This window comes from Tursiops truncatus, chromosome 1, assembly GCF_011762595.2.
Source record: "Tursiops truncatus isolate mTurTru1 chromosome 1, mTurTru1.mat.Y, whole genome shotgun sequence".
Taxonomy (NCBI): Eukaryota; Metazoa; Chordata; class Mammalia; order Artiodactyla; family Delphinidae; genus Tursiops; species Tursiops truncatus.
In genome coordinates, this window is record NC_047034.1 from 78,674,084 (window position 1) to 78,699,977 (window position 25,894).

General features: G+C 52.6%; 1 protein-coding gene across 2 annotated transcripts in view; it reads right to left on the bottom strand.

Annotated features, from left to right (window-relative positions):
* Window positions 1-457: 457 nt before the first annotated feature.
* Window positions 458-25,894, bottom strand: part of PHGDH (phosphoglycerate dehydrogenase) — a 31,002-nt gene continuing 5,565 nt past the window's right edge. The window contains exons 2-13 of one of the 2 annotated variants that reach the window (XM_019919667.3): window positions 24,888-25,039; window positions 22,128-22,193; window positions 19,283-19,337; window positions 19,096-19,194; window positions 9,898-10,030; window positions 9,219-9,367; window positions 7,500-7,652; window positions 7,171-7,257; window positions 3,818-3,950; window positions 2,448-2,578; window positions 1,616-1,853; window positions 458-763 (exon numbers count right to left, since the gene is read on the bottom strand). In XM_019919667.3, coding sequence (XP_019775226.1) covers window positions 609-763; window positions 1,616-1,853; window positions 2,448-2,578; window positions 3,818-3,950; window positions 7,171-7,257; window positions 7,500-7,652; window positions 9,219-9,367; window positions 9,898-10,030; window positions 19,096-19,194; window positions 19,283-19,337; window positions 22,128-22,193; window positions 24,888-25,039 — 1,551 coding nt within the window. In that variant the 3' untranslated portion in view covers window positions 458-608. The remainder of the gene's footprint in view (window positions 764-1,615; window positions 1,854-2,447; window positions 2,579-3,817; window positions 3,951-7,170; window positions 7,258-7,499; window positions 7,653-9,218; window positions 9,368-9,897; window positions 10,031-19,095; window positions 19,195-19,282; window positions 19,338-22,127; window positions 22,194-24,887; window positions 25,040-25,894) is intronic. The other variant, XM_004319638.3, reaches the window with a different exon arrangement.

Here is a 25,894-nt window from a genome sequence, read left to right on the forward strand (position 1 = left end):
TAAAAAACCCTCAAAAGGTGAAACCCTTAGGATGCAGGAATACCATTCTGCCATGTTTTGTGAAAATCATCTTTAAAAAAAAAAATCAAGTAATATACTGCCCAGCCCCTACTGAGCTGGCTTTGGGAACTCATCAAACAACCTCAGGCCCTGTGCCTCTACTCACACTTTCTTCCCCTTATGAAATCTTTCCAACTATCTCCTGGGAACCACCATCCACAGCTCCAATGACTTCCTCCGCTGCTCTCAACAGAATTCATACACCTGTTGTGGCACTTTCCTCACTGCTTCCAGTGGCCTCTGTGCGCTCTGTCCCCCCAGCAGATGGAGACTTCTGTGGGAGCAGTCTGAGCTTTAATCCTACTCCTCCAAGGCAGAGCATCTAACCCCACGGCTGCCTGCGGATGCCCTCTGGTGGCTCTTCAGGGTAATGACAACACAAAGGTACCCGGAAGAGTACAGGGTAGGCTCTTTATTGGGTGGTTATTGCTGTACGACAGGGGTCAGATGAGACACAAGCAGCGTCAGCCCCAGGAATGTGGCTCTCCTCTTCCAGTGGGTGTGTTTCTTCAGAAAATCCCACGAGGCTGGGACAAGTGAGCCCAAGGTTAGAAGTGGAACTGGAAAGCCTCGGTCGCGTGCTGCTTCCAGGGCTCCAGGCTGGGCAGCAGGGAGGAGATGCCCATGACGTGCCAGGTCTCCCCATCTGACACCATCGAGGTCTGGTAGGACAGCAGCTGCACCTCCGACTCTGCCAGGAGGCCTGGAAGTAGAAGAAACCCCTGGTTGGCACAGGGCTGGGGGGAAGGAGAAGCAAGAGGCTGGGAGCAGGCTCACAAGCCTTGAGTTCCCAAGATCAATGTTGCAACGGGGGTGATGGTCTCAGAATCAAAGCACTGAGACAGGGAACAAAGGGCTCTGCCCAGGTCCCTCGCTATTCTGCAGGCTTTAGGAACACCCTGGCTATCAGGCAAGGCAGGGGAGGGAAGATCAACCACAAAGAGCCAGAGCTGGACCTGCCGGCTGCCAGTTTTATCCAGACCATCAGCAAAGGGGAAAAGCAGGGGAAAGTTCCCCTGGGCAGCTGGCAACGATAGTGAAATTAGGCCCTTGGAGGCCTGTGGACACAGTCTCTGCCATACTTGGAAGTGCTCCAGAACTCCCAGGAGCCCGAGCGCCAGGGGACAGGAGCAGATCCAAGATGCCCACGACATCTGGAGGGGATGCCCTGACATGCTTTGTTGGATCAGGCTGGCCACCACCGGGCCTGCGGTCAGAAGGAAACCTGCAACTTAATTCTGAGCTCCTGGGATACAGCTCTACAGGCAGTTCTCAACTGTGTCCTTGCTGTGGTGAGCACCTGCCTATCAATAGGGGCTCTGGGGCCCTAGCCCTGACGCACCACTCGACGACCTTAGATAAGGCACTTAACCTCAGAACTCCATACCGGCTCCCCAAATGTCCTGGAACCTGCTGCAGATCCAGTGATGCCGGCAGGCATGGGGAGGGGCCGAAGGAGGCAAATGTCCACGGAGCCCAGTCCCAGGACAGAGCCCTCAACACACACCCACCGCTGCCTCAAGGGCACCGGCTGGCCCGACAGGTCCCTCCTCACCAATCATGGTCGGCAGCATCGCAGGGTTGGAGGGGTGAGTCCTGAACATGAGCAGCGGCAGGCCCCGGTGGAGAGGCACCTCTGGTCTGAAGACAGCTCCGTTGAGTGCCTGCAGCACAGGCGTGGTGCCCTGGACCCAGCCCACGGCCTGGTAGGGGGCACCTGCCAGGGCCACAGTCAGGAGGCATTTCCCGCAGCCCTGCTCCCCTGGTGCAGCAGGGCTGTGGGAAGTGGTTACCTGCAGAGAGAAGGCAAAAAGGCACAGTGACGCCCATCCCCTCCCTAGGCCTAATCGCCAATTTATAGGGCTTCAGTGCTGCGGCCACGCCACGCTCAGCAATTCAGGGCTGGGGGGGGAGAGGGCAGATGGGGAAGCCACGAGGGGCGGCAGAGGCTAAGAGGATGTGTGGCGAGCTCCCGGAGTCTGCAGACTAACCAGGAACCCGGGTGCCATGGTAAAGGGGCACTGGTTGGAGAATCGGGGCCGAGCACGCCGGGCTATCTCCCAGCTCCCAGCCGGGCTCCTCGATTTCCTCAGCTGTGAAGTGGGGCTACTGCTGCCCCTCCCACTCACAGAGCACTTATACACAAAGCACTTTCACGAGTATTAGTTCACTCGTAGCGATGCTCGGGGCCGGTGGTATCTGCACTCTGCAAGTGAAGAGATCACAGCTACTTCTCACAGGCAGACACTGTCACCTGCAGGACTGGCGCCCAGGGCTCCCGCTCGGGGAGCAGAGCTGCAAGGTGCTCTGAACGCAGGCGAGAAAAGCAGTGCTGACCCGGGATGGAGGGGATGGAGAGGAGGGGAGGGGAGGGGAGGGGTGCGCACATCGAGGCCGGACTCTTTCACCAGCAGCTTGGCATTCACCAGGTTCACCTCCACCTGACGGGAAGCATCCTTCAGGAGGCCAACGATGACGGCGGGGGTCAGGCAGTTCCCAGAGTTCTTCAGGGACAATCCTGGGGACCCAGAGAAGCCACCGTAAGGCCACTGTGTGTAGAACAACAAGGGGGTGGGCAGCACATCACTGGCCCCGAGCTCTGGGTCACGGCTCCTCACTGACCTGGGGGCCCAACTCCAGCCTGCCAGGCGGTTCTGCTTTCCTCTGCAGGCAGAGAGGTGGCCGGGGCGGGGGACACACGGGGGGGTCCAGGCCAGGACACCGGGGATGCTCTACACCAGTTTAAGAAGCTCTTCTCCAGAACCCGGCCTAACTCTGCTGCCCCGCACACCTGCCCCTGGCCTGTCCGCCCTGGCCTGCCTGTCCTTCCCCAAAGGGACACTTGAAGAATATCCTACCCTCATCCCTACCCGGCACTCAGGCCCTTGCCAGCCTCGGGAAATGGAAGCAGGAAGGGGCGACTAAAGCAGCTGGGCCCACTCCCCTGTCTTGTCTCCTTGAGGCCTCGGCACCTCAGCCAGCGAGGCCCCTGGCTCTGCCCCTGCCTGGTACCGGCAATGCTCAGGTTCTACCTGCCTCTGCTCCAGTCTCTCCCCAAGGGAGGGGATGCCCAATGGTCAACGGGCAGGACAAGCCCCTGCAGGGGTCAGGGGACCGGGGCCCTCCCTGGTCTCTCAACCACGCCCGCACAGGGCTGGACCCACTGCACAGGCGGCCAGAGCCTGCAGAGGGGCAGACAGCGGGGACTGCTCCCGTCTCCACTCCCCTGCAGAGCAAATGCCCCTGCGGGCATCAGCCTGCCCGAGGGCCCACCTGAGGATGTCAGAGCACAAAATGTCCTCGCCGCCTGCCTCGTCTGACACCCCCGCCCCGGCTTTCACTTCACAGGTGAAGAACTCACAGCTCAGAGAAGGAAAAGTCCCACAGCAGGTAAGCAACAGGGTCAAAACCAGAATAAAATGTTCTGTTGCTTCACCCGGACTCCCTCCACCAATCCTACTGCCTCGCACGTGAAATTCCAAATCTTACGGAGGTCCCTCTTGCACCCCAAACATGCATGTCTTAAAAAGACTGCATCAACGTGATTTACGAAAATTAAGTATATCTCCCAATAACTTTTTGTCCTCATTCTCGTCAGTAGCAAGCAAGCCATCCTCAGACCAAACATGAAGCGCGGAGTCACGAGAGCGGGGTCACCTCTGCGTCCCTCACTGGTCTGCGCCTGCAGCAGACACGCCCGGTGGGGTGCCGAGTCCACGCCCCTCTTCCCTCTCCCTCTGCAGAGTTCCCGGCTTACCCTGTGTTACCACCTGAATGGTCCCTTTGGGGGACCCAGCCCAGGCTTGCATCAGTGCCCCAAGAGCTTCTGCCAGACCAATCCAAGGCTTGGTGTGTGGAGAGAAGGCACTGGTGAGGGCCTGGGCGTTTACCTGCAGAGACAGGGGAGCAGGGCAGAGGTCAGGAAGGGATGGGACAGGGCACACCTGCCCAACTCGGCCCCCAAGCAAGGTCTTACTGCTGAGACTCAGCTCCACGTGGAGAGCAGGTGGCACGGGGCCACCCTTGCTTTGGGTGCCTGGGGGGTGATAACCTCCACTAGCCACCAACGAGGTGACAACAACGTGTTCCCACAGCTGAGGAGAGCTATAGAGCCAGAAGAGGGCACAGAAGGCTAAGACCACTTCCAACTGCCAGAAGGGAGTGGGAAGATGGGGAAAAGGACACCTCCCTCTTCTCTGAACATGTGCCAGCGCCCCCAACCCACTCCACCGGAGACTTGTTTCTCCTGTGCTGGGGAAGGAAGATGGGTCTTTGACATAAAACGTATGGGGAGGGCTTCCCTGGTGGCGCAGTGGTGAAGGATCCACCTGCCAACGCAGTGGACACGGGTTCGTGCCCCGGTCCGGGAAGATCCCACATGCCGCGGAGCGGCTGGGCGTGTGAGCCATGGCCGCTGAGCCTGCGCGTCCGGAGCCTGTGCTCCTCAACGGGAGGGGCCACAACAGTGAGAGGCCCGTGTACCGCAAAAAAAAAAAAAAAAAAATCACAATCTGTAAGGCTGGATTTATATACTTTTTTTTTTTTTTTTGGTCATGCCGCGCAGCTTGTGGAATCTCAGTTCCCCAACCAGGGATTGAACCCAGGCCATGGCAGTGAAAGCGCAGAATCCTAAACACTAGACCACCAGGGAACTCCCTGGATTCACACACTTCTGATGATCCTATCACTCTTTAAAAGTTGACTCCTGTGAAGTCCACCACAGGCCTGCTAGGCAGTTGAAGAAGGCAGAAGCCACGTAATCTTCTGACGTTGTAAGTCTACGGTCTGGCTGGCTGGACCCCCAGCAGGGGCTTGATAACGAAAACCAGCTTGTTCTGTGTCAAAATGTCTATTCCATCTTGTGGCTCTGAGTTAAGTATCTGGCCACTTATGCTGAGGCAACTTGTAAAGAGAACCATCTAAGAAAGATTCAATTAGAAACCCGGGTTGGGGGCTTCCCTGGTGGCGCAGTGGTTGAGAGTCCACCTGCCGATACAGGGGACACGGGTTCGTGCCCCGGTCTGGGAGGATCCCGCGTGCCGCGGAGCAGCTGGGCCCGTGGGCCATGGCCGCTGAGCCTGCGCGTCTGGAGCCTGTGCTCCGCAACGGGAGAGGCCACAGCAGTGAGAGGCCCACGTACTGCAAAAAAAAAAAAAAAAGAAAAGAAAAAGAAACCCGGGTTGGATGCAAATCAGGCAGCTCTAAGATGTAATGAAAAGAAAACACGGACGCTTCTATTCCTGTTTTCATAAAGACACAACTGGCAGAGAATTAAAGAAGAGACTTGTGATGACAGAAACAACCAAGGAGGCGGGACCCCCAGCAGACCCTTCTGTGTAAGGGGCATCCTGGTGTGATCGCACCCTGCGGCCGGGTCCCCTTTGATCCTCTCCGAAGGGCACAGAAAGGGCAGTGAGTCCCAGAGCTGCAGGGGGAGAACTGAAGGGCCAGGCCACAGCTGGGGTGTGAAAGCCTGCAGCAGGCAGCAGGAAAGTGCTCAACTGAGAAGCCCCAAAGGCAGGCGTCACGCTTGGTCAGGTGCCTGCACAGGCCAGGGCGGTGCTTCCCCCAGGTCTGCTGAGTAAAAGGAGCGTCTGTCTTCTCTAGAAGATGAGTGGGAGCCTCCAGGAAGAACCAATGAACTGGGGCACCAACCTGACCCTAATGCTAACCTGTGCCTCACGTCAGAGCAGAACTGGAGAGGACCCGGTAAAGAATGAGGGACAGAGGAGTTTCCCATGTAACAAATATGTCTTCCTTACAAATGCCTACTCTACCCCACCAGCCGTTGTGGCTGGAGAGTTCAATTTGCCTAAGTTTAACAATTTGACTAGGAGATGTGACCTCTTAAGTAAGAAGGGGACATTTTGTGGGCCCATTGGATGGAGCTGGTGTTGAGTCCCCGTCATGAAAAGGCCTGGAATGCCACACTCCCTGAATAACTCATAAGGGCTGCACCGCTGAGGGCTGTACCCTGCCTTGTGAGTGGACAGAAAAAAGAAAAGCCCAGCCCAGACTGGTGGCAATGGTCACGGTGGCCCAAACCTCGCCTGAGTCCCCACCAGCCTCACGGGGGAGGAATGAACTGCTCAGAAGCCCACGGCATGCAAAAGGAGTGAGAAAGCGTGCCCTGTCTTGAGAAGCCCACAGACACAGCGCAGAGAGAGGGTGCAGACGTGGATGTGGATGTGTCTTTGTTGACCACCGAGCTGTGGCCACTGCCAGGCTGTCCCAGCCTGCCCGTCGCACCTGCGATGGCCGCCCCCGAGGAGCCCTCCTACGGGACAGCAGTAGGCGCCTTTACTTTCTCAGGGTGTAGAGGCCACAGTGGCCTGGGCTCTTAAACCAGGGCTGGCAGGGTTGAACAAAGCATCCTGTGTCTCTCCTGCCGCAGTTCTGTCCTCAGAAGCGAAAATGCCTGTGTTGAGGGTCAGCCAGGAGGGTCAGGGACTACCCCCCAGCCGCGCCCCAACTCTCATTCATTATTGGTTAAATGCTCCAGGCAGAGCCATGTGAACTGCAGAGAAGCTTACGTCCTTTTGGTTTTGGTGGTGTTTTCTTTTTTGTTGTTTGTCCTCTGGGAACTTAGAATTTAATTAAGAACTAAGATATAAACTCATGAAACGTCAATAATAGGAGAGAATGTGGCTCACTGCAAAAGGGTTGGGATGGAGCTAGAAAGGCCAAGCAAGTCTTCGTGAAGGGGCAGGTGGCGCGCAAGCCCCTTGATGGACAGCTATGCCTTCCTTATTCACCTCCATATCCCCAAAGGGCTCTGACAGTATCTGGTACCCACTGGAGCTTAGGGACCATCTGAGTGACTGAGTGAATGAGACAGGACTTGAAGTATAAGTCAGGTTCAGGTTGGAAGAGGAACATGTACCAGGAAGGGCCCACTGTGAACACAGTCAAGAAACCATGATTTGGGGGAAAGAAAGGGGGCCAGCTGGCTTGGAGGGTTCCTATGGGGATGATGGGTGCAGGCTTCTGGGTAGGGCAACCCTGCTCAGGGTCCTAAGAGAGATGGGATGAAAGGCGAGCGCTCAGGGTCACGAGGTGAGAACGCCCTCTCAGGGCTTTCTCCACAGGCCGTCCCCCACCTGCCCCTACCTCGGGCATTCCGCCATCATGCCAGCCACACTCCTTCACTCCCAAGGCCTGTGGAGAACAAAGGAGCCTTTCTCCAGAGGCAGGGCACTGGGAAAAAACACAATCTCAGCAGTGAGCCTACAATATAAACAAGCTGAGCTGGCTCCTTGCTGCCGGGCCTCAGCTCTCAAGGCTAAGCAGGGGCAGCTCCTGCCACCCCACCCAGCACACTGGCTCAAGTACAGTCCCTTATCTTCGGCTCCCAGGGCTGAATCTGCTCCCAGCGACAACACGCCCTTCTGCAACTCCTCCCTCTGACCTCCGGGCCCAGCCCCACATGGCGTACTTACTACTCCCGCCAGAGATTTCCCCTTCACCATGTCCACGAACTGGACGGCAATTTCCTCCCCGCAGCGGCTCTGGGCCTCCTTGGTACTGGCGCCCAGGTGGGGGCAGCTGATGACGTTCTCGTGGTCCACCAAGGCCCGGTCCCGGGGTGGCTCCTGCCCAGAAAGAGACACCTCTGGGTGGGCTGCTTCAGACGGCCCCAGGGAGTTGGAGGGGAAGAGGGCAGGGGTGATGCTGCCTCCTACTTCCGTTTTGTCTGGGTGGTCACTGGACTCAATAATAACCGTCTTCCTCATGAATGTTCCATCACAGCAGAGTAGACAGAGCTGTAGACCGGATTCCAATCTCAGCTCCACCACGTACTACCTATGTGCCTTTGGGCAAAATCTCCACCTCTCTGAGCCTCAGTTTCCCTGTCTATAAAATGGGTTACTACTACCTACCTCCTAACACTATTATGGCGATTATGCAGTGATAAAGGAGGTTCTCAACCAGTGGTAGCTGGTATAGCTGATATTGGTTTTTCCCCTCTAGCCCCTGCCCCGAGTCCAGTCCACCCCTCAGCACTTCCTGTCAGCTCTTAGCACAGAGGCAGGCTCTTTGAGGGCATTCCACACGGGTGTTGCATCCTGGCTCTCACCAGGACAGGCGGCCCACCTGGCCACCCCTACCCCACCCTCCAGTGCCCCTGCCACCCCTTCTGCTCACCGGGCACAATACAGGGGCCTTGGACCTGTTACTTAGGCCTCCTCTCTTCTGCAGTCTCCCCAGGACTCTATCGGCTCCCACGGGATTTGGCCACATAGGTCTGTGAGTGCCGGCCGCAGAGTAGGAAGTGTCATGGGGAGGCCAAAGAGAGCGGGGGGAGGTGCCGTGTTAGGGAGACGGCGACATAAACAAGGGCCAGGCACACCCTTGCCTTCAAGGAGCTGACGATGTAGCTGAGAGAGATGGCCAGGACCACAAACCCAACGCATGCTGTGCCCTGGGCAGGGAACAGACACTGAGTGCTACGGGGCGTCAGAGGGCCAGGGTCTTGCCAAGGCCACAAAGCTGGTAACCAGCAAACCCCCGCTGCCTAATCCAAAGCCCGTGCTTTCTCCCCGATCTCTGACGCTGAGGTGGGATTTTTAAGAGAGGTGGACAGGATTCGAGTGGAAATGCTATCGGGTGTGAGGGCAGGATGGGGGCAGTGGGTGAGCAGATGCTATATCTCTGCTCCTGCACAGAGACCTAGGGACAGCAGCCTCTGGGACCAGGGGAACACGTCTAACCAGTGTCCTCGGCTTCCTTCCCTCTGCGGGAAGAGAGGAAGGGAAAGGAAAGCCAACATACACTGGGTGGAATGTCTTCTTGGCAGTGGGATTCACTTCACCAGAGATCTGTATCAATACCTTAAACCCCTCTCTGCCTGCCCCAAATCCTCCGCCTCAGAACTGATCTGCTGCTCTGTCTTCCTCTGAACTTATCAACAGGGTAGCCGTCCAGGAGCCCAAGCCCAGGAATGCATCCTATATAAACTCTGAGTTTTGCAGAAGACAGCTCGGCTGCCTCTGTACCAGGCTCTGCACTGGGCTCCTCAAACCACAGATGTGTTACTTTTGGCGACACAATTTCTCCCACTAGAGACAGGAAGCTCAAGGTCTTTGCACAGCTGGGCTTGCAGCCCAAGTCCCTCTGATCTGGTCTCCCCTCTCCACCAGCACTGAGCAGGGACTCACCTCTGTGAAAACGTCCAGCGCGGCTCCAGCACACTGACCCGACTGCAGGGCCCGGAGCAGGGCGCCTTCGTCCACAATCCCTCCGCGAGCGCAGTTCACCACACGCACCCCCTTCTTGCACTGGGCAAAGGTGCTGTCGTTCAGCAGGCCTGGAACGGAGGGAGGAGCTTTCCTGCGGCACTGGTGTGGGGATCCCCGTGCTCTCCCCACTGCACTGGCAACCGCAGCGGCTCCAAAGGCCCTCTCTCCTTCCCACCAGCTCTTCCCCACACACCTCCTTTCTGGGGGACCACGGTCTTTCTGGTCTCACTGCTCCCTTCTCAGATGCTCTGGGGCAGGAGTCCTTGTCATGGATTTGGACCAGACTCAGTTTAGAAACATCCCAAATATCCCCGAGACATTAGTGCTGCCGGCAGTGGTCCCAGGAAGTACTCATGGAGTCACTGGTCCTACATGTTGACCCAGCCCACCCAGACCCTGTGCATTTCTACCTAACTCACCCCTCCTCGGTCTGATGCAAGGCCATGTAACAAAACATCACCGTGCTCCATGCTCACAGGATCTGAATGGGCCACCGCCACAGCTGGTCCCCAGCATAGGCGGAAAGGCCAGATTAAGGGCCCATCCTTATCTGGTCTGTGGCTTCTGTGACCAACCCACAAGGTAGGGGCACACCTACCTGTGGTGGAAGGCAGGAGAGGTGTGTGCACAGTGATAAAGTCACAGAGAGGCCAGATCTCCTCCAAGGGCACCTGCTGCACACCGAAGGAGGCCGAGACCTCTGGCGAAATGATGGGGTCATACCCTATGGTCTGGGGAAGTCAGAGAGGGAGAGTAAGTGTCACTGTTCATTATTAGCACTGGTATTATTAGTCACAGCAGCCTGTGACTAATGGAGCACTGACCCTATGCCCCGCACCACAGTTAAGCCTTCCCCAACACCTGTCTACCTCTCATGACAATACAACTGGGTTGGCACTATTCTTCTTCCTTCATTAGAGCTGAAGGAAGTGGAGCTTACACACTGGAGGGGGCGGCACCAGAGTTCAAAGGCAGGTTCGCCCACCTCCAAGCGCTGAACCACGAACGGGTGGGGGAACAACCGGTGCACGGTTGGACCAGGGGAGCTCAGACGCCCTTGGAAAGTGGGGAGCCCACGTGAGGCGGGACGATCCTGCGGGAAGCGGTGACGCGGTCGGAGGGCATGAGGGAAATGGGGGAGAAGCTGGCTGCAGCCAGAGGCCCCACAGGCCAGGAGACAGAGGCAGGTGCACCGCCCACTTCAACAGAGCGAGGAAGAGATGAGGGAGGAGGACAGTGGTGGTGCTGAGCAGGTTACCAAGGAGACAGGACTCGCCACTGGGGAAGACGGTGAAACACCAGTGCTGACACCAGCGGGGAGAGTACGGTCCCCTCTCTTGAAGTTTCTTTTAACAAGACTTAAAGTGCATCTCGTTTTGGAAGGCATAACTTGGTGACTAATCGCGCAGAGAGGTATAAATGACTAACGACAAATCCTTTCAACAAGGCAGGTTGAACTGGGATGGGGAAGGACATCAAGAGAGGGAAAGTGAGACATAAAGGCACCGTGGGTGGGGAGGACCCAGAAAGAAGCCTGGTCTGGGCTGGCTGGGGAGGGGGTGGGCCCCCAAAGCAGAGGGACCGCCCTGAGGCTGCGGAGAAGGAGGGAAGTTTGACGCCTGGGAGATGGGGACAGACAAGAAACTCAGGGGTGTAAACTTCATCAACCCTATGAAATCAGCTAAAGGTCATCACATATTGATGGGAAGAGGGAAAGGTGGAGAAGACAAAGCTCAGGAGAAGGAAGAAAGGACACAGACTCATAGCGGATAATGGCAAACATCTCTAGCATTCACTATGTGTCTCAAACCTCCTTAGGTACTATTATTTCCCTGTTTCACATATGAGGAAACTAAGGTGGAGGTTAAATGATTTAGCCAAGGTCCTAAGAGTAGCAAGTGGTAGAGCTGGGACACAAGTATTCTGACTCCAGGGCCTGCACTCCTAATGCCTACCCTGTAATCAGGGGTGGAGTGAGCAGCCCACAGCCCCACCTGAGAAAACAGGAGTAGAATGAGATGGAAACATCTCTCCCACATCAGAAAGAATCTTGGGTGTCAGCCACACCCCTCTCAGCAGGGACAATGCTTTAAAGGTTGCCAAGGCAGCACAAGCAGCAGGGATGCATATGCCACCAGGCGAGAAGCATCCACCTCTTGCAACAGAAAAGACCTACCAACTTTCTGCCTGGTCTGCCCAGGAAGCCTTCCCAGGGCTCTCTCCATGGGCTTGGTCCATGTCTCAAAGGCATGGATGTCCTCAAGAAGGCCGGACAGCCAACTGAGCTGGGCAGGCTGGCAGGACCCAGGATACGGCCTCTGAACCAGTGAACCAGGAGCCGGACCTGAGTCCTGCCTCATTCACTGTCGACTGTGTGTCAAGGTGCAAGTCAGTGCCTCCAGACCTGGGTCCTCAACTCTACGTAAAGAAGCAGGTGGATGATTTCAAAGTCACCCCTGCTCTGACTTCCAACAATTCAACATTCCATGAAAAGAAAGCTCCCTTAGCCCTGAGAAAATGTTGAGTTGGCCCAGGATTAAACAAAAACAAAGAAAGAACTTCAACAGTGGTCATCTCTAGGTGGTAGGATTAATTTTTCTCTTTTATGCTTTCCTACGCTCGTTTAACTTTCCCCCACGGATCATGAATTTATTTTGAAATTAGGGAAATATACAAGTTATTTTAGAAAATAACGGCACAGAAGATTGCTATATCAAGTCAGCACTCCCAGAGAAGAAACTGAAAACGGTTATGAACAAGGTGTCGCTTTGGGGTCACGTTTTTCATCATCAGCCTTGTGGGACAACAAACGCCGGGTGGGTCCCACTCCGACCTCCGGCAGAGGTTTAGGAGAAAGAGGTTGCCTCCCAGACGCCCTACCGGATCGTGAGCTCGGGACCGCCCGAGCCCCACGTGGCCATTCCCCCAGATGTAACCTCCTCGTTTCTCTTGGGGAGAATGAAACGCCCAGGGGAGGGGAGAGGATCCTGCCCTTGTCCTCACAAGTCGTCTTTGTCCGTGGGCTCTGAGGCTGGTTGGAACAACGGCCCCGTTCATTTCTAAGCCAGATGTACTTTTCCTCATGTGGAGCGGGAAGAGGGTAGGGACACCAACGGAGGTCACACAGCCAAGCCCGATGGAGGGGGTTCACACAACTCTATTGGCTCTGGGCTCCTAGGAGCCAAGAAGCAGCACGGGGCTGCCAGGAGGAAGGGTCTTGCAGGCCAAGCCTGGCCCAGTGCCCCCGCTGCAGCTGCCTGGGTCTAAAGGGAAGTGGACGGCGTGGGGTGGGGGGAAGAGGAGGGATAAGCGTCTGCCGCAGCGGTCAGCAGGCCCCGACTCAGCTTTCTTTCACAGAGAAACAGTACCTCGTTCATCTGCAGACAACCGCAGGGAAGAATTCTACCCTGTTCTCATTTGTCACTCAAAATACCCAGGGCGGACAGGAGCTGAGCTCAACTAAGGGCTGGGCTTCTTATATCAGGGGACCACGTTGCCAGAGATAAAAAGGGTGATAGCAGGCCCGGGAGACCAATCCCGAGGCACGTCCTAATGTATCCTGGCTAGGTCAGATGTCCTCACGTGCGGAAATCAGGACACTCGCGGTTACACACATCTATGTTTCCTAGAGAGGAGCCTTGGGGAGCTGCGCAAAGGGATGCCCCACCTCACCCTGTCCCAGGACTCCTGATGTTGGGGCGGCAGAGGAACCCTAGGTTTTCAAGCGGAGCTCCCGGGTGACGTCCTAGCTGCCGTCCTAGAAGGCAGCCTTGGGAGGCTGAGCACGCTGCTTCCGGTCCCCTGGCTGACCGTGGACGGAGGAGAGCAAGAAGGCCTTCAAGGTAAAGGGATTCCAACAGGGGAGCCTAACAGTCATGCCCCCTCTCTACCCCAGAGCCAATCTTCGGGCTTAGCGTTGGTGCTCTCCCCCAACACGATGAAACCTTACACAGAAACTCCGGATAAAACCAGATCAATTCAAAGGTGCAGAGGTGAAGGCCCAGAGCCCCACCACCTGCTCTCTTTCTGCGCCCATGCCTCAGGTCCTTATTCTATATCGGAAAATATTTGAACATCACTGCTCTAGGGCAGTAGGAATTCCAGGTACCAGACTGAGATGGCAGCCGCCTGTCCCGCAAATGGCTGAGCACAGGGACACGGGGCAGGGACTGATTAACGAGCAGGGATCAGGAATAAAGACGGCGGCAGTGGAGTGGGGCAAAAAGCACCAGACTGGAACTCAGGAGGCCCAGAGTCTGAGCTGGACTCCACCCCTTACTCGTCCTATTATCTTGAGCGTATCACATAAGCTCCCTGGGCCTCAGTTTCCTTATCTGTAAAACTGGGTTAATAATATTGACCCCAGAGGGTCATTGCAAACACAGTATCTAACACAGCAGAGCTCAGTCAATATTAGCAGGACCTGAAAGAATCGGGGACAACTGGTGCCTCGGGTTCAACGTCCATCCCTCTGGGCTAACGTCAGACTCATCACAACCCTAGGCGCAAAGAAACTGTTAAGAGATGCTGGTCTGCTCCTCACAGAAAACCCTGAAAAGAAAGCGCAAGGCTCAGCCCCTGGTCGGCTGGGGCCTGTGGACCCATTCTAGGGGACAGGCCAGCTTGAGTGCCTTGAGCCTCCAGAGTTATAACCTGTTATCCAGCAACACGATTGAGAAAAAGCTTCAAGCAGAAAGAACATCACAGAGTGTAAGACCCAAATGATTCAGAACACAAGCGGGCTGCAGGCTGCCAGAATTATCCTGAAACCCACATCTGCACCTGTGGCTCAAAGCAAGGACAGCAGCTGCTCTAAGGTGGAAACCAAGGCTCCTCCTAGGCCTGTGCTGGCATAAGTGGGCTCTTCGCCCACCGATCCCCACCTGGCTAAGCTCCCCCTTCCTTAAGTGACCAGACAGTCCCAAAGAAAGGAAGGGAAAGGGGTGGTCCACCCCCAGTATCTGAGCCCAAGAAGGTCTCTCCTTACAGCTTCTGTGATCTGAAGGGAGCCCTTTTTTTTTTTAAAACTATTTAATAGCTTTTATTCTGCACATTTATATAAGTAACAGTTTTACCAGGGAAATCGTTTTCACCCAACCACCATATATCTGAAAGCATTATGTTGAAGTATAAACTCAAAACGAGGCCAAGGAGGCTCAGTAATACTGGGGCTTAGAATGTAGGAGCTGAGACTTCCCCAGTCTGGAGGAGTTCCATGACCCTAGAAGAGAAGGTACTGTTGTCACTTGGAGCAAGAATGGTAGACAGAGGTCCTGCATCAGTTACACTTTTCAGTATTGGTGAAAATGAAAACTGTCCACCTGTTTTGATGCCTGTTCAGTCACACAAGAGAAAGCCATGAACGGTTCCCTGCTTTCACAGTCCGGTTTGCTTAGGGAGGACATTTTCCCCGGGCATGTTGGAAAAACGGGGAAAACCATGGTTTCATCTGTTACACTTTTTTTTTTGCACACACGTTTCATCAAAACATTTTCCTTGTAACAAAATGAAACTATCCGAAGAGTCGTTTCGGATAGTTTAAATCCTGATACCTTAGAGAGGGTCAGATAATAGTTGTCCATTAGCAGCCTAATTAGTGATAAACAGCCTGGTGACAGATCAGGAACACGATAAGACCCCAGGTGCCAGGAGCGCAGAGGATGATAAAGATAACCTCTACAAGCTTTGCTGTTTCGCCCGAGCCAGCCCAGCCAGAACTACTCAGTGTCCCCTACGACTACTGGTCCACTCTATGTCTTTAATTAGGTTGTTCTCCCAAGTTACTGTAGCAAACCCCGTCCTTAATAATTGGACACCGTTGCCTAGGACCACACAGTAAACTCACTGCCAGGACCATTTCACAGTTTAAAGAAAGTGGGGGCTTCCCTAGTGGTGCAGTGGTTGAGCGTCCGCCTGCCGATGCAGGGGACACAGGTTCGTGCCCCAGTCCAGGAAGATCCCGCATGCCGCGGAGCGGCTGGGCCGGTGAGCCATGGCCGCTGAGCCTGCGCGTCCGGAGCCTGTGCTCCGCAATGGGAGTGGCCACAACAGTGAGAGGCCCGCGTCCCGCAAAAAAAAAAAAAAAAAAAGAATAAAGAAAGTGGTAGCCCATTGGGATGATGGATGTTCACAGACATCAGGGCTCACAGGGCGTCTGCGTCTATGTTCACATGCCCTCTTCACATGCTGGCCAAGTGGTTATCCTGTCTTGCAGGTCTATCTGCAGAGATGCGGGACTCACTCTCTCCTGAGACCATTCATTCTACTGGGGACCAGCTCTGTAGCTCTGCCCCTCCAGCTTACACCTAGTGGTCCTCCCTGGATCTGCTTCTTAGAGAGTGTGACTCTTCTATAAGATTTCTGTTTAGCTATTTGAAGGCCTCCACTGTGACTCCCAAGTCTTGATGGGTTCAGTGACCCCAGTGCCTTCAGCCCTTTCTTAGGAAACACAGACATGAGCTCCCTCACCATCACCCTGTCTCCAAAGCTTTCACAGTCTCCCAGAACTTGGGGTCTTTGACTGCTCAAATACTCACACAAGAGCTGATCAGTGCACAGCATGAAGAATGTCACCTCCCTTGCTCTGAATGTCATACTTCTTTTAATGCTGCCGGAAGTCACATAAACTTTTCTATCAATCATATCACTCGCTGTTAACCACACTGCCCTGTTGTCAAACAAAGGCCTCCTCCCCTAGAAAAAGCCTTTTATACTCACCTCTACACCCAAGTCTAGTTGCTCTGGAGGCTCATACGTAGGGCACTGATGTATCCCAAACAAAGTTCCTATTAGGGTGCCCAACTATTCTAGACTTCGAATGTCTTTTAGGACCTGCTTCTGCACTTTTAAGCATTAACTACTTTTCTCCTTGCTTCCTGTCATCCACAAATGACACATCATCCAGGCTGTTGATGAGAATGGTGGACAAGGCAGAGCCCTGCACCATCCTGTACAATCTCCCTACAGACTGATTCGGATCCCTCTTTCAACCAGTTACTAAACCCTTAGCACCACGCTCACGGTCTCCATCTTCACCCCGAGGGTATCATGAAAGACCTCACCAACGCTTGCTAAAGTCCACATCTGCAAACAATCTAAATGTCCATCAAGGAGGGAATAGCCAAACAAAATCAATTTATCCCTACAAAGGAATTCCATGCAACAGTTTTAAAATACGGTAAATCTATTTATTCCAAGACGTACGTTTTTATCTTAACGACATGCACAATATTCCATTCTCTCTAGAAATAGAATTCCTCTATAGGCATAGAACTGTATGCATTCCATATAAATGCATGGAAAAAATCTGAGATGACACAGATCAAACCGACGTTACCTGTGAGGAAACTCTGACTGGTGTGGTCATTTAGGAGACCTCTATCTATATTGCAGTTTTTATGAGAATGCACTGACTTAGTACATGAATACAATATAATTTTAAATAGTCAAGATATATGACATCTAGGGAGTCCCATGATATTACCAGTTTAATACTGATTTCCAAAGAGAGACCAAGACTAGTTTGAAACAACTTGTGTTTCGTAAACGCTAATCAGATGGCGTCCTGTTTGGATGCGAAGTCATCTCTTTTACAATTTGCTCAAGAATCTTCCTTCCTTGCCCTTTAGAAAATCTTGCTCTCCACAACTGCTTGAACATGAACCGAGGTTCAGGTGATGCAGGTCAGTGATCTGCTGCCCTGAGACGAGATTAAGAATGTGTTGGGACCTGGAAACATGGTAAGGAGCTGGGTCAAAGTGAGCAGCTGAGCACAAAGAGACACCACTTGGGCCAGTGGGAAAGGACCAGAGCCAGGCTGCTCTTGAGGGGCTGGGGTTGGGGGGATATCCCAAGGTGTGTTCTGGGTTTTCAAAGAGCATGTCCCAGAAGCACGACGGTCTAGAGCAACCCTCCAGAGACATCTGGACAGAAGAAACCCCCCAACGAAGCAGCTACATGCTGCAACACACACAAAAAGGCACCCACATCCTCAAAACCATGCTGGGAATAAAACGTGTGGGCATGTGGTGAGGGTTATGCCAGAGACACAGATCAACACTCATAAGCAGGCTCTAGGCATCTCTGAGCTGGGCCCTGTCAGTCACTTCCGCTGTTGATGCTCAAGGTCCCACATCCCTCTGTGCCTCTAGGAAGCAGCCCTGGCAGCGGTTAAGTAGCTGAGTGGTGCCAAAGGAACAGACAAGCTTATCTTATCCATCACTTCAATTATTCAAGACATGAGGTGGGACTTCTTGTCTGACCTAAGTCACTGCCAAAGTCTCAAGTCCTTGACAATGAGTGTTCCTGAGCTAGAAGAGCCTGGTGTGCTGAGTGCACGTGACAGAACGGCTGCTGGGCCTGGCAACCATCCCAAAGTCACTGTGTCATCGATGAAACGCTCACCTGTTTGATTACCTGTGCCCCGAGTTTTACTTCACCCTGACCCCTGCTTTTAGATGATCAGAATTTTTCATGAGCTGAACCTTTACCTTGATCCCTCACCGATGAGGAAAAAGGAGAAAGTGCTCCCTGTGGCTACGGCACCTCACCACCCCTGCACAAAGGACGTGGCTTTGGTTTGTTTCCACGATCAATGGATCCTGCTGGGCCACAACCACCTCTCACAGGGAGCCAGAAAAAGGTCCCCGCCCTTCCCAGTGCGGAGGCTTGGAAACGATGTCTGGCTGACTTCAATTAATAGGGTGGGAAGTAGAGGCAGGGGAGAGAAGATGTGGATTGTGGTACAATGGGTTGCCCACCTGGTTCTTGTCCATCGTCCATTTACTGCGAGCCCTTAGCAAAAACTTACAAACTCCAAAGGTCGACATAAAATTAAGGGTTAATCTATAAAGTCTCTTCTAACGCAATGAAGGTGGGAGGGACATAGAGAAAAGAAAGAGCAAGGGAAAAAGGGACAATTCCATAGCAGCTCTATGTAAATTGTTCTAGAACTGAAATGATCTGATTTTCAAAACCATTTTCCTTAATGTTTAACTAAAGCTTTCCTGGCTGCAGTTTGAACCCACAATCCCTCCCTCAACAGTCACAGGAAACATGGAGACGGCCACCAGCCGACCCAGCTGCTACACCTCTCTGGCCCACCTGGGCAGTCCCGTGGGCTTCCTCTCTTGGCTGGATGGCCTCCCGCCTCGGCAAGGTCTCCTGGATTGGCCCCAGGGGCTGGGGGTGGCACTGCTACTGATGACAACCCTCCATCAACCAGAAGAACTACTGAGCTCCCAGCATAGGATAAGAGAGAGCCCTGGTGGGCGGCGGGGGTCAGGGATGATTTCTGAGAGATGTGTGAGGTCTCCTGGCCACCGTGGGCTCCATGATCATTTCACAGTGTATAGGCAAGCACCTTTCAATCTCTTCTGGACTATGGAGGGGAGCTAGAAGACGGATGGACAATTGCTCTGTTTTAAGGTTATAAATTTGCTCCTGTTTTCTGAATTATCACAGAAGACAGAAGCAGCAAAACAGGGAGGCCCTCGCAGAAGAGGAGGAAAGGAAGGGCAGGATACAAGACCCCTCTCAGCTCCATGGGGACTCAAGGCGATTACTCACCCCAGAGCTGAAGGACCTCCACCAAGCATTCCCAGATGTTGAATTCAAGGGTCTAGATCAGCAGGCCAATGTTCCCTCCCTCCCTGGCTTTGCCACCCATTCACTCAGGAGCTCTAAAGTGGGGGTCAGGCCCTCCTAGGGCAAAGCCTTTAGCTTCTCTCAAGCAAATCTGCCTCCTCCAAAATTGCTATGGGAAGCCCCACATCAAAGTGGTCTGGTGACCTCTTACCTTCATCCCGAAGGATTGCATCCGGGTGGCCACCTCTCTCCCGATTCTGCCCAGGCCAAGAATTCCTAGGATCTTTCCATTCAGCTCTGTTCCCATGAACTGCAAACAGGTGAAGAAGTGGAAGTCAGCACCCAGAGTGGACCTCGGGCACCCAGCCAGGTGGGGTGAGGCAAAGCCGGCTGCTCACCTTCTTCCGTTCCCATTTGCCATCCTTCATGGAGGCCGTCGCCTGGGGAATCTGTCTGCAAGGACAGACAAAGTCAGCGGGCCCACCCAGACCCTGCCAGCCCAGGAAGGAGGCACAATGTGAGGGCTGCACAGCCACTATTTCTGCCTGGCATCCCCCCAGGGAACCAAGCTCAAGCTGGGTCTGGGGGGCTTAGGTTCAGAAACACCGAGGATGGTCAAGGGAGGGTAGCAGGGGGAAACCCTGGGCGAGACCTGACTTGGAGCCCTGGGATTTGTCTCCAGCTAGGTGTCTGGGAGGAGGTTCTGAGTCCATCTCAGTGGCTGGAGTATCAGCCTGAGTGACTCTGGGCATGTAAAAAGCAATAGCTAATCTTCCAGGGTTTGTAGGGATAATGAAATGGGGTATTGGTAGACTTTGATAACACCAAATGTTCCAGAAATTCAAGAATTTCCATTTTCCTATTCCATCCAGAGCCATAACCTACAACATCTTCCACTGTATCAAGGGACAGCTGAATACTTATTCTCCCTTGAGAGTTAGGCTAGACTGGGGTGGGCGGGTGGTGTAGTACAGACACTTCCAACAACCACACAACCTCCTGTCCCACCACACACACACGCACACGCACACACGCACACACACTCTCTCCACAGCTTATCTCCTCCTATTGGTCAACATGGAGGTCTGAGTCTCTATGTGTTTTCTGGAGAGGACAAAGGAAGTTAGGGCAATGTGAGAGGTCAGAGGGCAAGATGTGTCATGTGGGACATGGCCCTCCAGGCTTCTCCAGAAGCTAGAAAGGAAGAGACAAGAAACAATGTTTAAACATCAGGTCATTTAATGCTCACAACTGCATGGGGGTGGAGTGTGGCCACTGGGGGTTAAATACCTTGCCCAGCATCACTCAACTAGAAGTAGCGCAATCGATTCAAAGCCAAGGAAGACATCCCCACCAGTTAGCCTCCCAAGTATTTAAATGCAGGCGTTCCTGCCGGCCACAAAATTCAGAGGTGTGTGCACGTCTGCGTGTGTGAGAGAGAAGAGATTCCAAGATAACTCTTCCTGTATTTCCACTTCACTGACTTCTTATAAAAAGCATTCTTTCCTGTCTACACGTTACCAGGACACAGACTTCCATCTGAGGGTGAAGTTGATGGGAATCTGTTCTACGATCAGAGTCCCAAGAACTCATGGGTAAACTCAACAAAGCTTACATAACAAGTTCATGGAAGAAGCTCCATCTCACTGCTCTGGCCTATGGGGCCTCATTTCAGGAATGTCATTTAGGATAATGACTTGCCTTGAGGAAGTGCTCCGCCTTCAGCAAAGCCAGCCAGATGAGATGCCTCTGACCGAGTGAGACAGAGCCCCCGGCTCTGGCCTCCCGACCTCTGCCCACCTGACTGCAAGATGCCATCTCAGAGATGTGCGTGCAGCACCACGGAGCACAGGAAACCCTCACACCCTCCCTCTGGGCGCTCCACCCAGCTGGCCGTGGTGCCTCCCCAGGTTTCAACATTTCGGGATCCTCACCAGGCCATCTGGGGAGGACCATGACATGGGCAAGGGACCTCCCAAGAATTATACGGAGGCCGGCCCGACTTACAAGAGAAAATAAAGCAGGCACAATGGTGAAATCAACATTTGCTGTATTCTCCACTCTTTCTTTCCGTGCCCTTGTTCTTCTCCAGCACCTCAGGAACAGGCAAAATCTGTTCAAAGTCCCCCACCGTGAGGCCCATTCAGCCCTGCTCTCCACCCACATTGCCCAATGCTCTCAACTTTACCGTGCACACTTCCCACCCCCTCTACCGCTGCCCTGCCTGGAAAGTGGTCTGATTAAACCAGCACACAGGGGTTATGAGAGACTGGTGATTCCTTCTCACAGGGTGCTTCTTTCTTGGGTTTGATGATGAGTGAGGTCATGATGAGTGGCTGGCGACAGGGCGCTTCCCCTAAGTCATACCACTTTGCCTACTCCTTTAAGTAAAGCTGGTCTTGGAATAGGAAGATTATTCCTGACTCGCAAGGGAAACACCACCTCCAGAAAAAAAGTGAGAGAATTAGAAAGCTGCACTGGGATCGCTCCCTCACGCCCCCAAGAAACCACCACTGAATTTAATAGCACAAGTGACACCAGGGCATCAGGCCTCAACACTTCTGCAGATGTTCCAGGAGATCCACACAGCCAGCTTAGGGATCCCTTCCGGGCTGGGTCCCTCCTGCTGTGCAATTCTCCCTGTTCTTCCCTTTCTCCAACCTCCTCTCCTCTTCACTGACAAGTGAATATCAGTAAATACCTAAGATCTCAGGTAGAAATCTTGGGGAAGAGTTAGAACAAAGGTGAACTCCCCCAGATCCCCTCCCAGCAGGGAGGAGAACAGGTCTTGAGAAGGGAAAGGAATCATTTCTCAGCCCCAGAAGGTTTCAGGCCTGAGTAGTGACGTGAGGGGTCCTGGCTGCCTGGGTTCCTTGGTTTAAGGATCCGCGGATCTGCAAAGGGACCCAGAGCATCTTCCTGCCCTCCCACTGGCTCCTTGCCCTTCCCACTGACCCACTGCCTGTTCAACAGCAGTGTTCATACAGTCATTTTACCACCCAACACAGTAAGATTCATGCACATCCTGTGTGTTTGCAAACAACCCGAGAAGCCACCTGACCTTGGTGTGCCAGAACCAGTGTAACGAATGTTCAGTTGAGGACTGACGGCCTTGAAGGTTCTTAGCAGCCTGCATGTCACCAAGCTGAAGTGTTTCTAAGTTTCTCGGGGTCAGTTTGCTTAGGGAGTCATAATAATTGACAGACCACAGACAGTGACTCTGCTCAGAAGTCAGGGACTTACCTGGCCAGGCACATGATCATCCCACAGGTGAGCTCTGCAGCGCTGAGGCTGTTCCCACTGGGGGTGCTAAAGATGGAAAAAGATGGGGGACATCGGTCAGCCAGACCCAGGATTCCCACTCCTGTCCCAGTGGAAAGACTAGTGCACGCTGTGCTCTCTCTCCCGCTCCATAAGCTTTCCCGTTCTTTTTGTTTGTTTTGTTTAGTTTTATGGGTTTTTTTTTTACTTTTTTAAAAATGGAAGTATAGTTGATGTATAATATTATATAAGTTACAAGTGTACAATATAGTGATTCATAATTTTTAAAGGTTACACTCCATTTATAGTTATCATAAAATATTGGCCATATTCCCTGCATTGTACAGTATATCCTTACAGCTTATTTTATACCTAATAGTTTGTACCTCTTAACCCCCTACCCCTACGTTGCCCCTCCCCCCTTCCCTCTCCCCGCTGGTAGCCACTAGATTGTTCTCTATATCTGTGAATCTGTTTCTTTTTTGTTATATTCACTAGTTTGCTTTATTTTTTAGATTCCATATGTAAGTGATAACATACAGTATTTGTCTTTCTATGTCTGACTTATTTCACTTAGCATAATGCTTTCCAAAACCATCCAAATGGCAAAATTTCATTCTTTTCATGCCTGAGTAGTATTCTATTATATATATAAAACATCTTCTTTATCCATTCATCTATCGATGGATACTCAGATTGCTTCCGTATCTTGGCAATTGTACATAATGCTGCTATGAACGTTGGTGTGCACCTATCTTTTAGAATTAGCATTTTTGGTTTTTTTGGATATATACCCAGGAGTGAAATTGCTGGGTCACATGGTAGTCCTTTCTTTAGTTTTTTGAGGAACCTCCAACTGTTCTCCACAGTGGCTGCACCAATTTACATTCCCACCAACAGTGTACGAGGATTCCCTTTTCTCCACATTCTCACCAACATTTTGAACTTACCTGTTCTTAGTGAAAACCCCTAACACCACGCCACTGCCCTGGGTTCTGTGATGTACTCCTGCCCTAACCCCAGGTCTGGAAGAAAACCCCTTTGCCCTGGCTTTATGTTTTCCTGCGGAGGGACCTCCATTCGAGAAACACACTCATCTCTCTACCTAAACTCACTTCTCCCGGGCCAGAGAAGTATCTCAATAGATTGGGAGAGACACGTGTGGCTCAGCCCTTCTCTCTCTCCTCTTACTTTAGGATCTACCTGCCTACAGAAAGACAAATCCCTGCTGTTCCATGCCATCAATCTTGTTTTTAAAATTTTTTATTGGAGTATAGTTGATTTTACACTGTTGTGTTAGTTTCATGCCATCAGTCTTATTGAGGCTGTACCCGTGACAGATACAGAGGTCAGCCCCTTGCCCACAGACCTTTATCAATTTGCCCAACCTGTCTTTTTTTCAGTAACAAAGCTAATATTTTTATCTCGTCCTGTTTGACTTTTCCTCCTATTTCTCAACAAGTTTTGCACTGAGAAATCATCCTCACAAGTTGAATCATAGGGTAATGTTGACTCTACCCATCTTACAGAAAGGAAAATAGAGATAATACCCATGAAACTATTTTTCTTTTCTCAAAGGCTTTTTCTTGTTGCTCTTGGAATAATTTATTAACACACGTGTTCACCCTTCTTTCCCTCTACTGGGTCTTTTCTTCTCTGGAAATGAAGGTTATAAGGTGAAAAAAGGTCAAGAGATCCTATTTTTAAAAAGTTAAAAATCAAGATAAAAGGATTCTCAGACATGTATACACTGATGTGTATAAAATTGATGACTAATAAGAACCTGCTATATAAAAAATAATAATAATAAAAAAATAAAGTAGACCAAGAAAACAGTTTCTTTCCCTTGAAAATCCAGAACTTTTCAAAAGGAAATAAATAAAAATTAAAAATAAAAAAAGGATTCTCAGAGTCTGTCTTTCCATAAGAACACCTGGCTTCCTGACTCGCCCAGCAAATGACCAGGCTACATGGGATACAGGAAGAGGTGCGGGGACCAGGGGGCTGGTGCCTCTGGGTCCAGCGCAAGATTGGAGGATGGGTTATTGGTTAACATTTCGTCTGTTGGATATTGACCTCAGGCAGACGATTGGGTTGGTTAACCCCTACCCTATGGAGGGAAGTGGAGGGAAGGGAGGGGAAAGTCTCGAGAACACTGAGGCTCCCGAGGGAAGAGGAAAGGCTCGAGGACAGAGGAGTGGAAGGGGTTAACCTTGCCACACCACTTAAATGCCAGACCGGAGCCAGAAATGAGTGTTGCCTAGTGCTGGCATGCTGCCATGACCTTTGCCCTGGGTTTCTGCAAAAACAGCTCTAAAGGGGACCCCTTCCCTCTTGGCCCTGGAGTAAAGAGAAACTGGGTTCCCGGCCCCCGAAGGGTGCAGGGAAGTGAGGAAGAGAGAATGGGAGAGTCCGTCTGCTAGCAAAGGTTATGCAGCTGCACAAGGGAGACCACAGTCAAGCAGAGCCGACAGAACCCGGCTCCAGATGAAACAGCCGAGGGGGAAGGGCAGGGCTGAAGCAGGGACTGAGACAAATCCACCAGCATTCTTCTGATTCCCCAACCAGGCTGCAGGCGTGCGAGCATCTGGGGGCAGGTCTGTGAAGCATTTTGAGATTACAAAGAGAGCCTCTGTGTCAAAACCCCGGGAACCGCTAAGCGGTGAGTGCTGCGCCCCTCTCTGGACTTGGCCTGGAGCGGGCGGCCTCCTGGACCACCACCCCACCACTTCCACGACTTACTTCATGACCAGGATGCCCTTCCTTGTTGCAGCCTCCAGATCCACATTGTCCACGCCCGTGCCAGCCCGGCCCACCACCTGCAGCTTCTTGGTCGCGTTGATGACATCAGAGGTCACCTTGGTGGCCGAGCGGACAATAAGGCCTTCGCAGTCCTGAGGCAGAAGAAGAAACACCTGGATCCACAGAGTTGGTCTTTGAGACCTCGTAAAGCCCTTCTGTCCAAAGTGGGAGTTCCTGCAGGCTGGCTGACTTTGGATACATTCAGGGAAAGGAAGGCACGTTTATGCACACGCATCTGAAAGCCCCCGCGATCACTCATGCCTGGGTTCACATCCAAGCTCCAGCCCTGACAAGCTATGACTCTGAGCTTCGCCCTCCTTAAGTGTGTGAGGAAGAGATGAGACAGGAAGGTACAACGCCTGGCATGATATCTGGCCCCGCTCAATGGACATCACTTCCTCCACTGGACACGGAGCTACTGATGGGAAGAGGTGGGATTGGATTCCACTTTGTAAGCCCCTATGCCTGGTACACAGAAGGCACTCAATAGATGAATACATGAAGTGAATAAAAGACAAATTGTTAAAAGAAAAACATTTCCTAAAACAGAAACCAAAGTAAGGGGAAGGGCAGAAAATAATTAAACTTGTCCATAGCTACTTGGAAAACCAGCCAATATAAGGCTAAGACTATACCTATGTGAAAAATCAGACTTTGTGGATTCATCACAGCCATTATACTTGGGCTAAGCCAGACCCCAGGACAATCTTCCTTAGGCTCATCCAGAATCCAGTGGTATCTTCTGCAGAATAAGGATACTGTTGCCAAACACCCGATGAGAATCCCCAGGAAATGGAGCAGGTGAGCAAATACACACTCTGTCCCAAGCTGGCTGTCCCAGGTTGGTGGGTAAGCAGCAAGGGTCACTGCACAAGCAGCAGGCTGGGAACCAGGAGGCTGGGGTTCTAGGCCTAGGGCTGGCAATGACAAGTTGGGTCACTGTACCA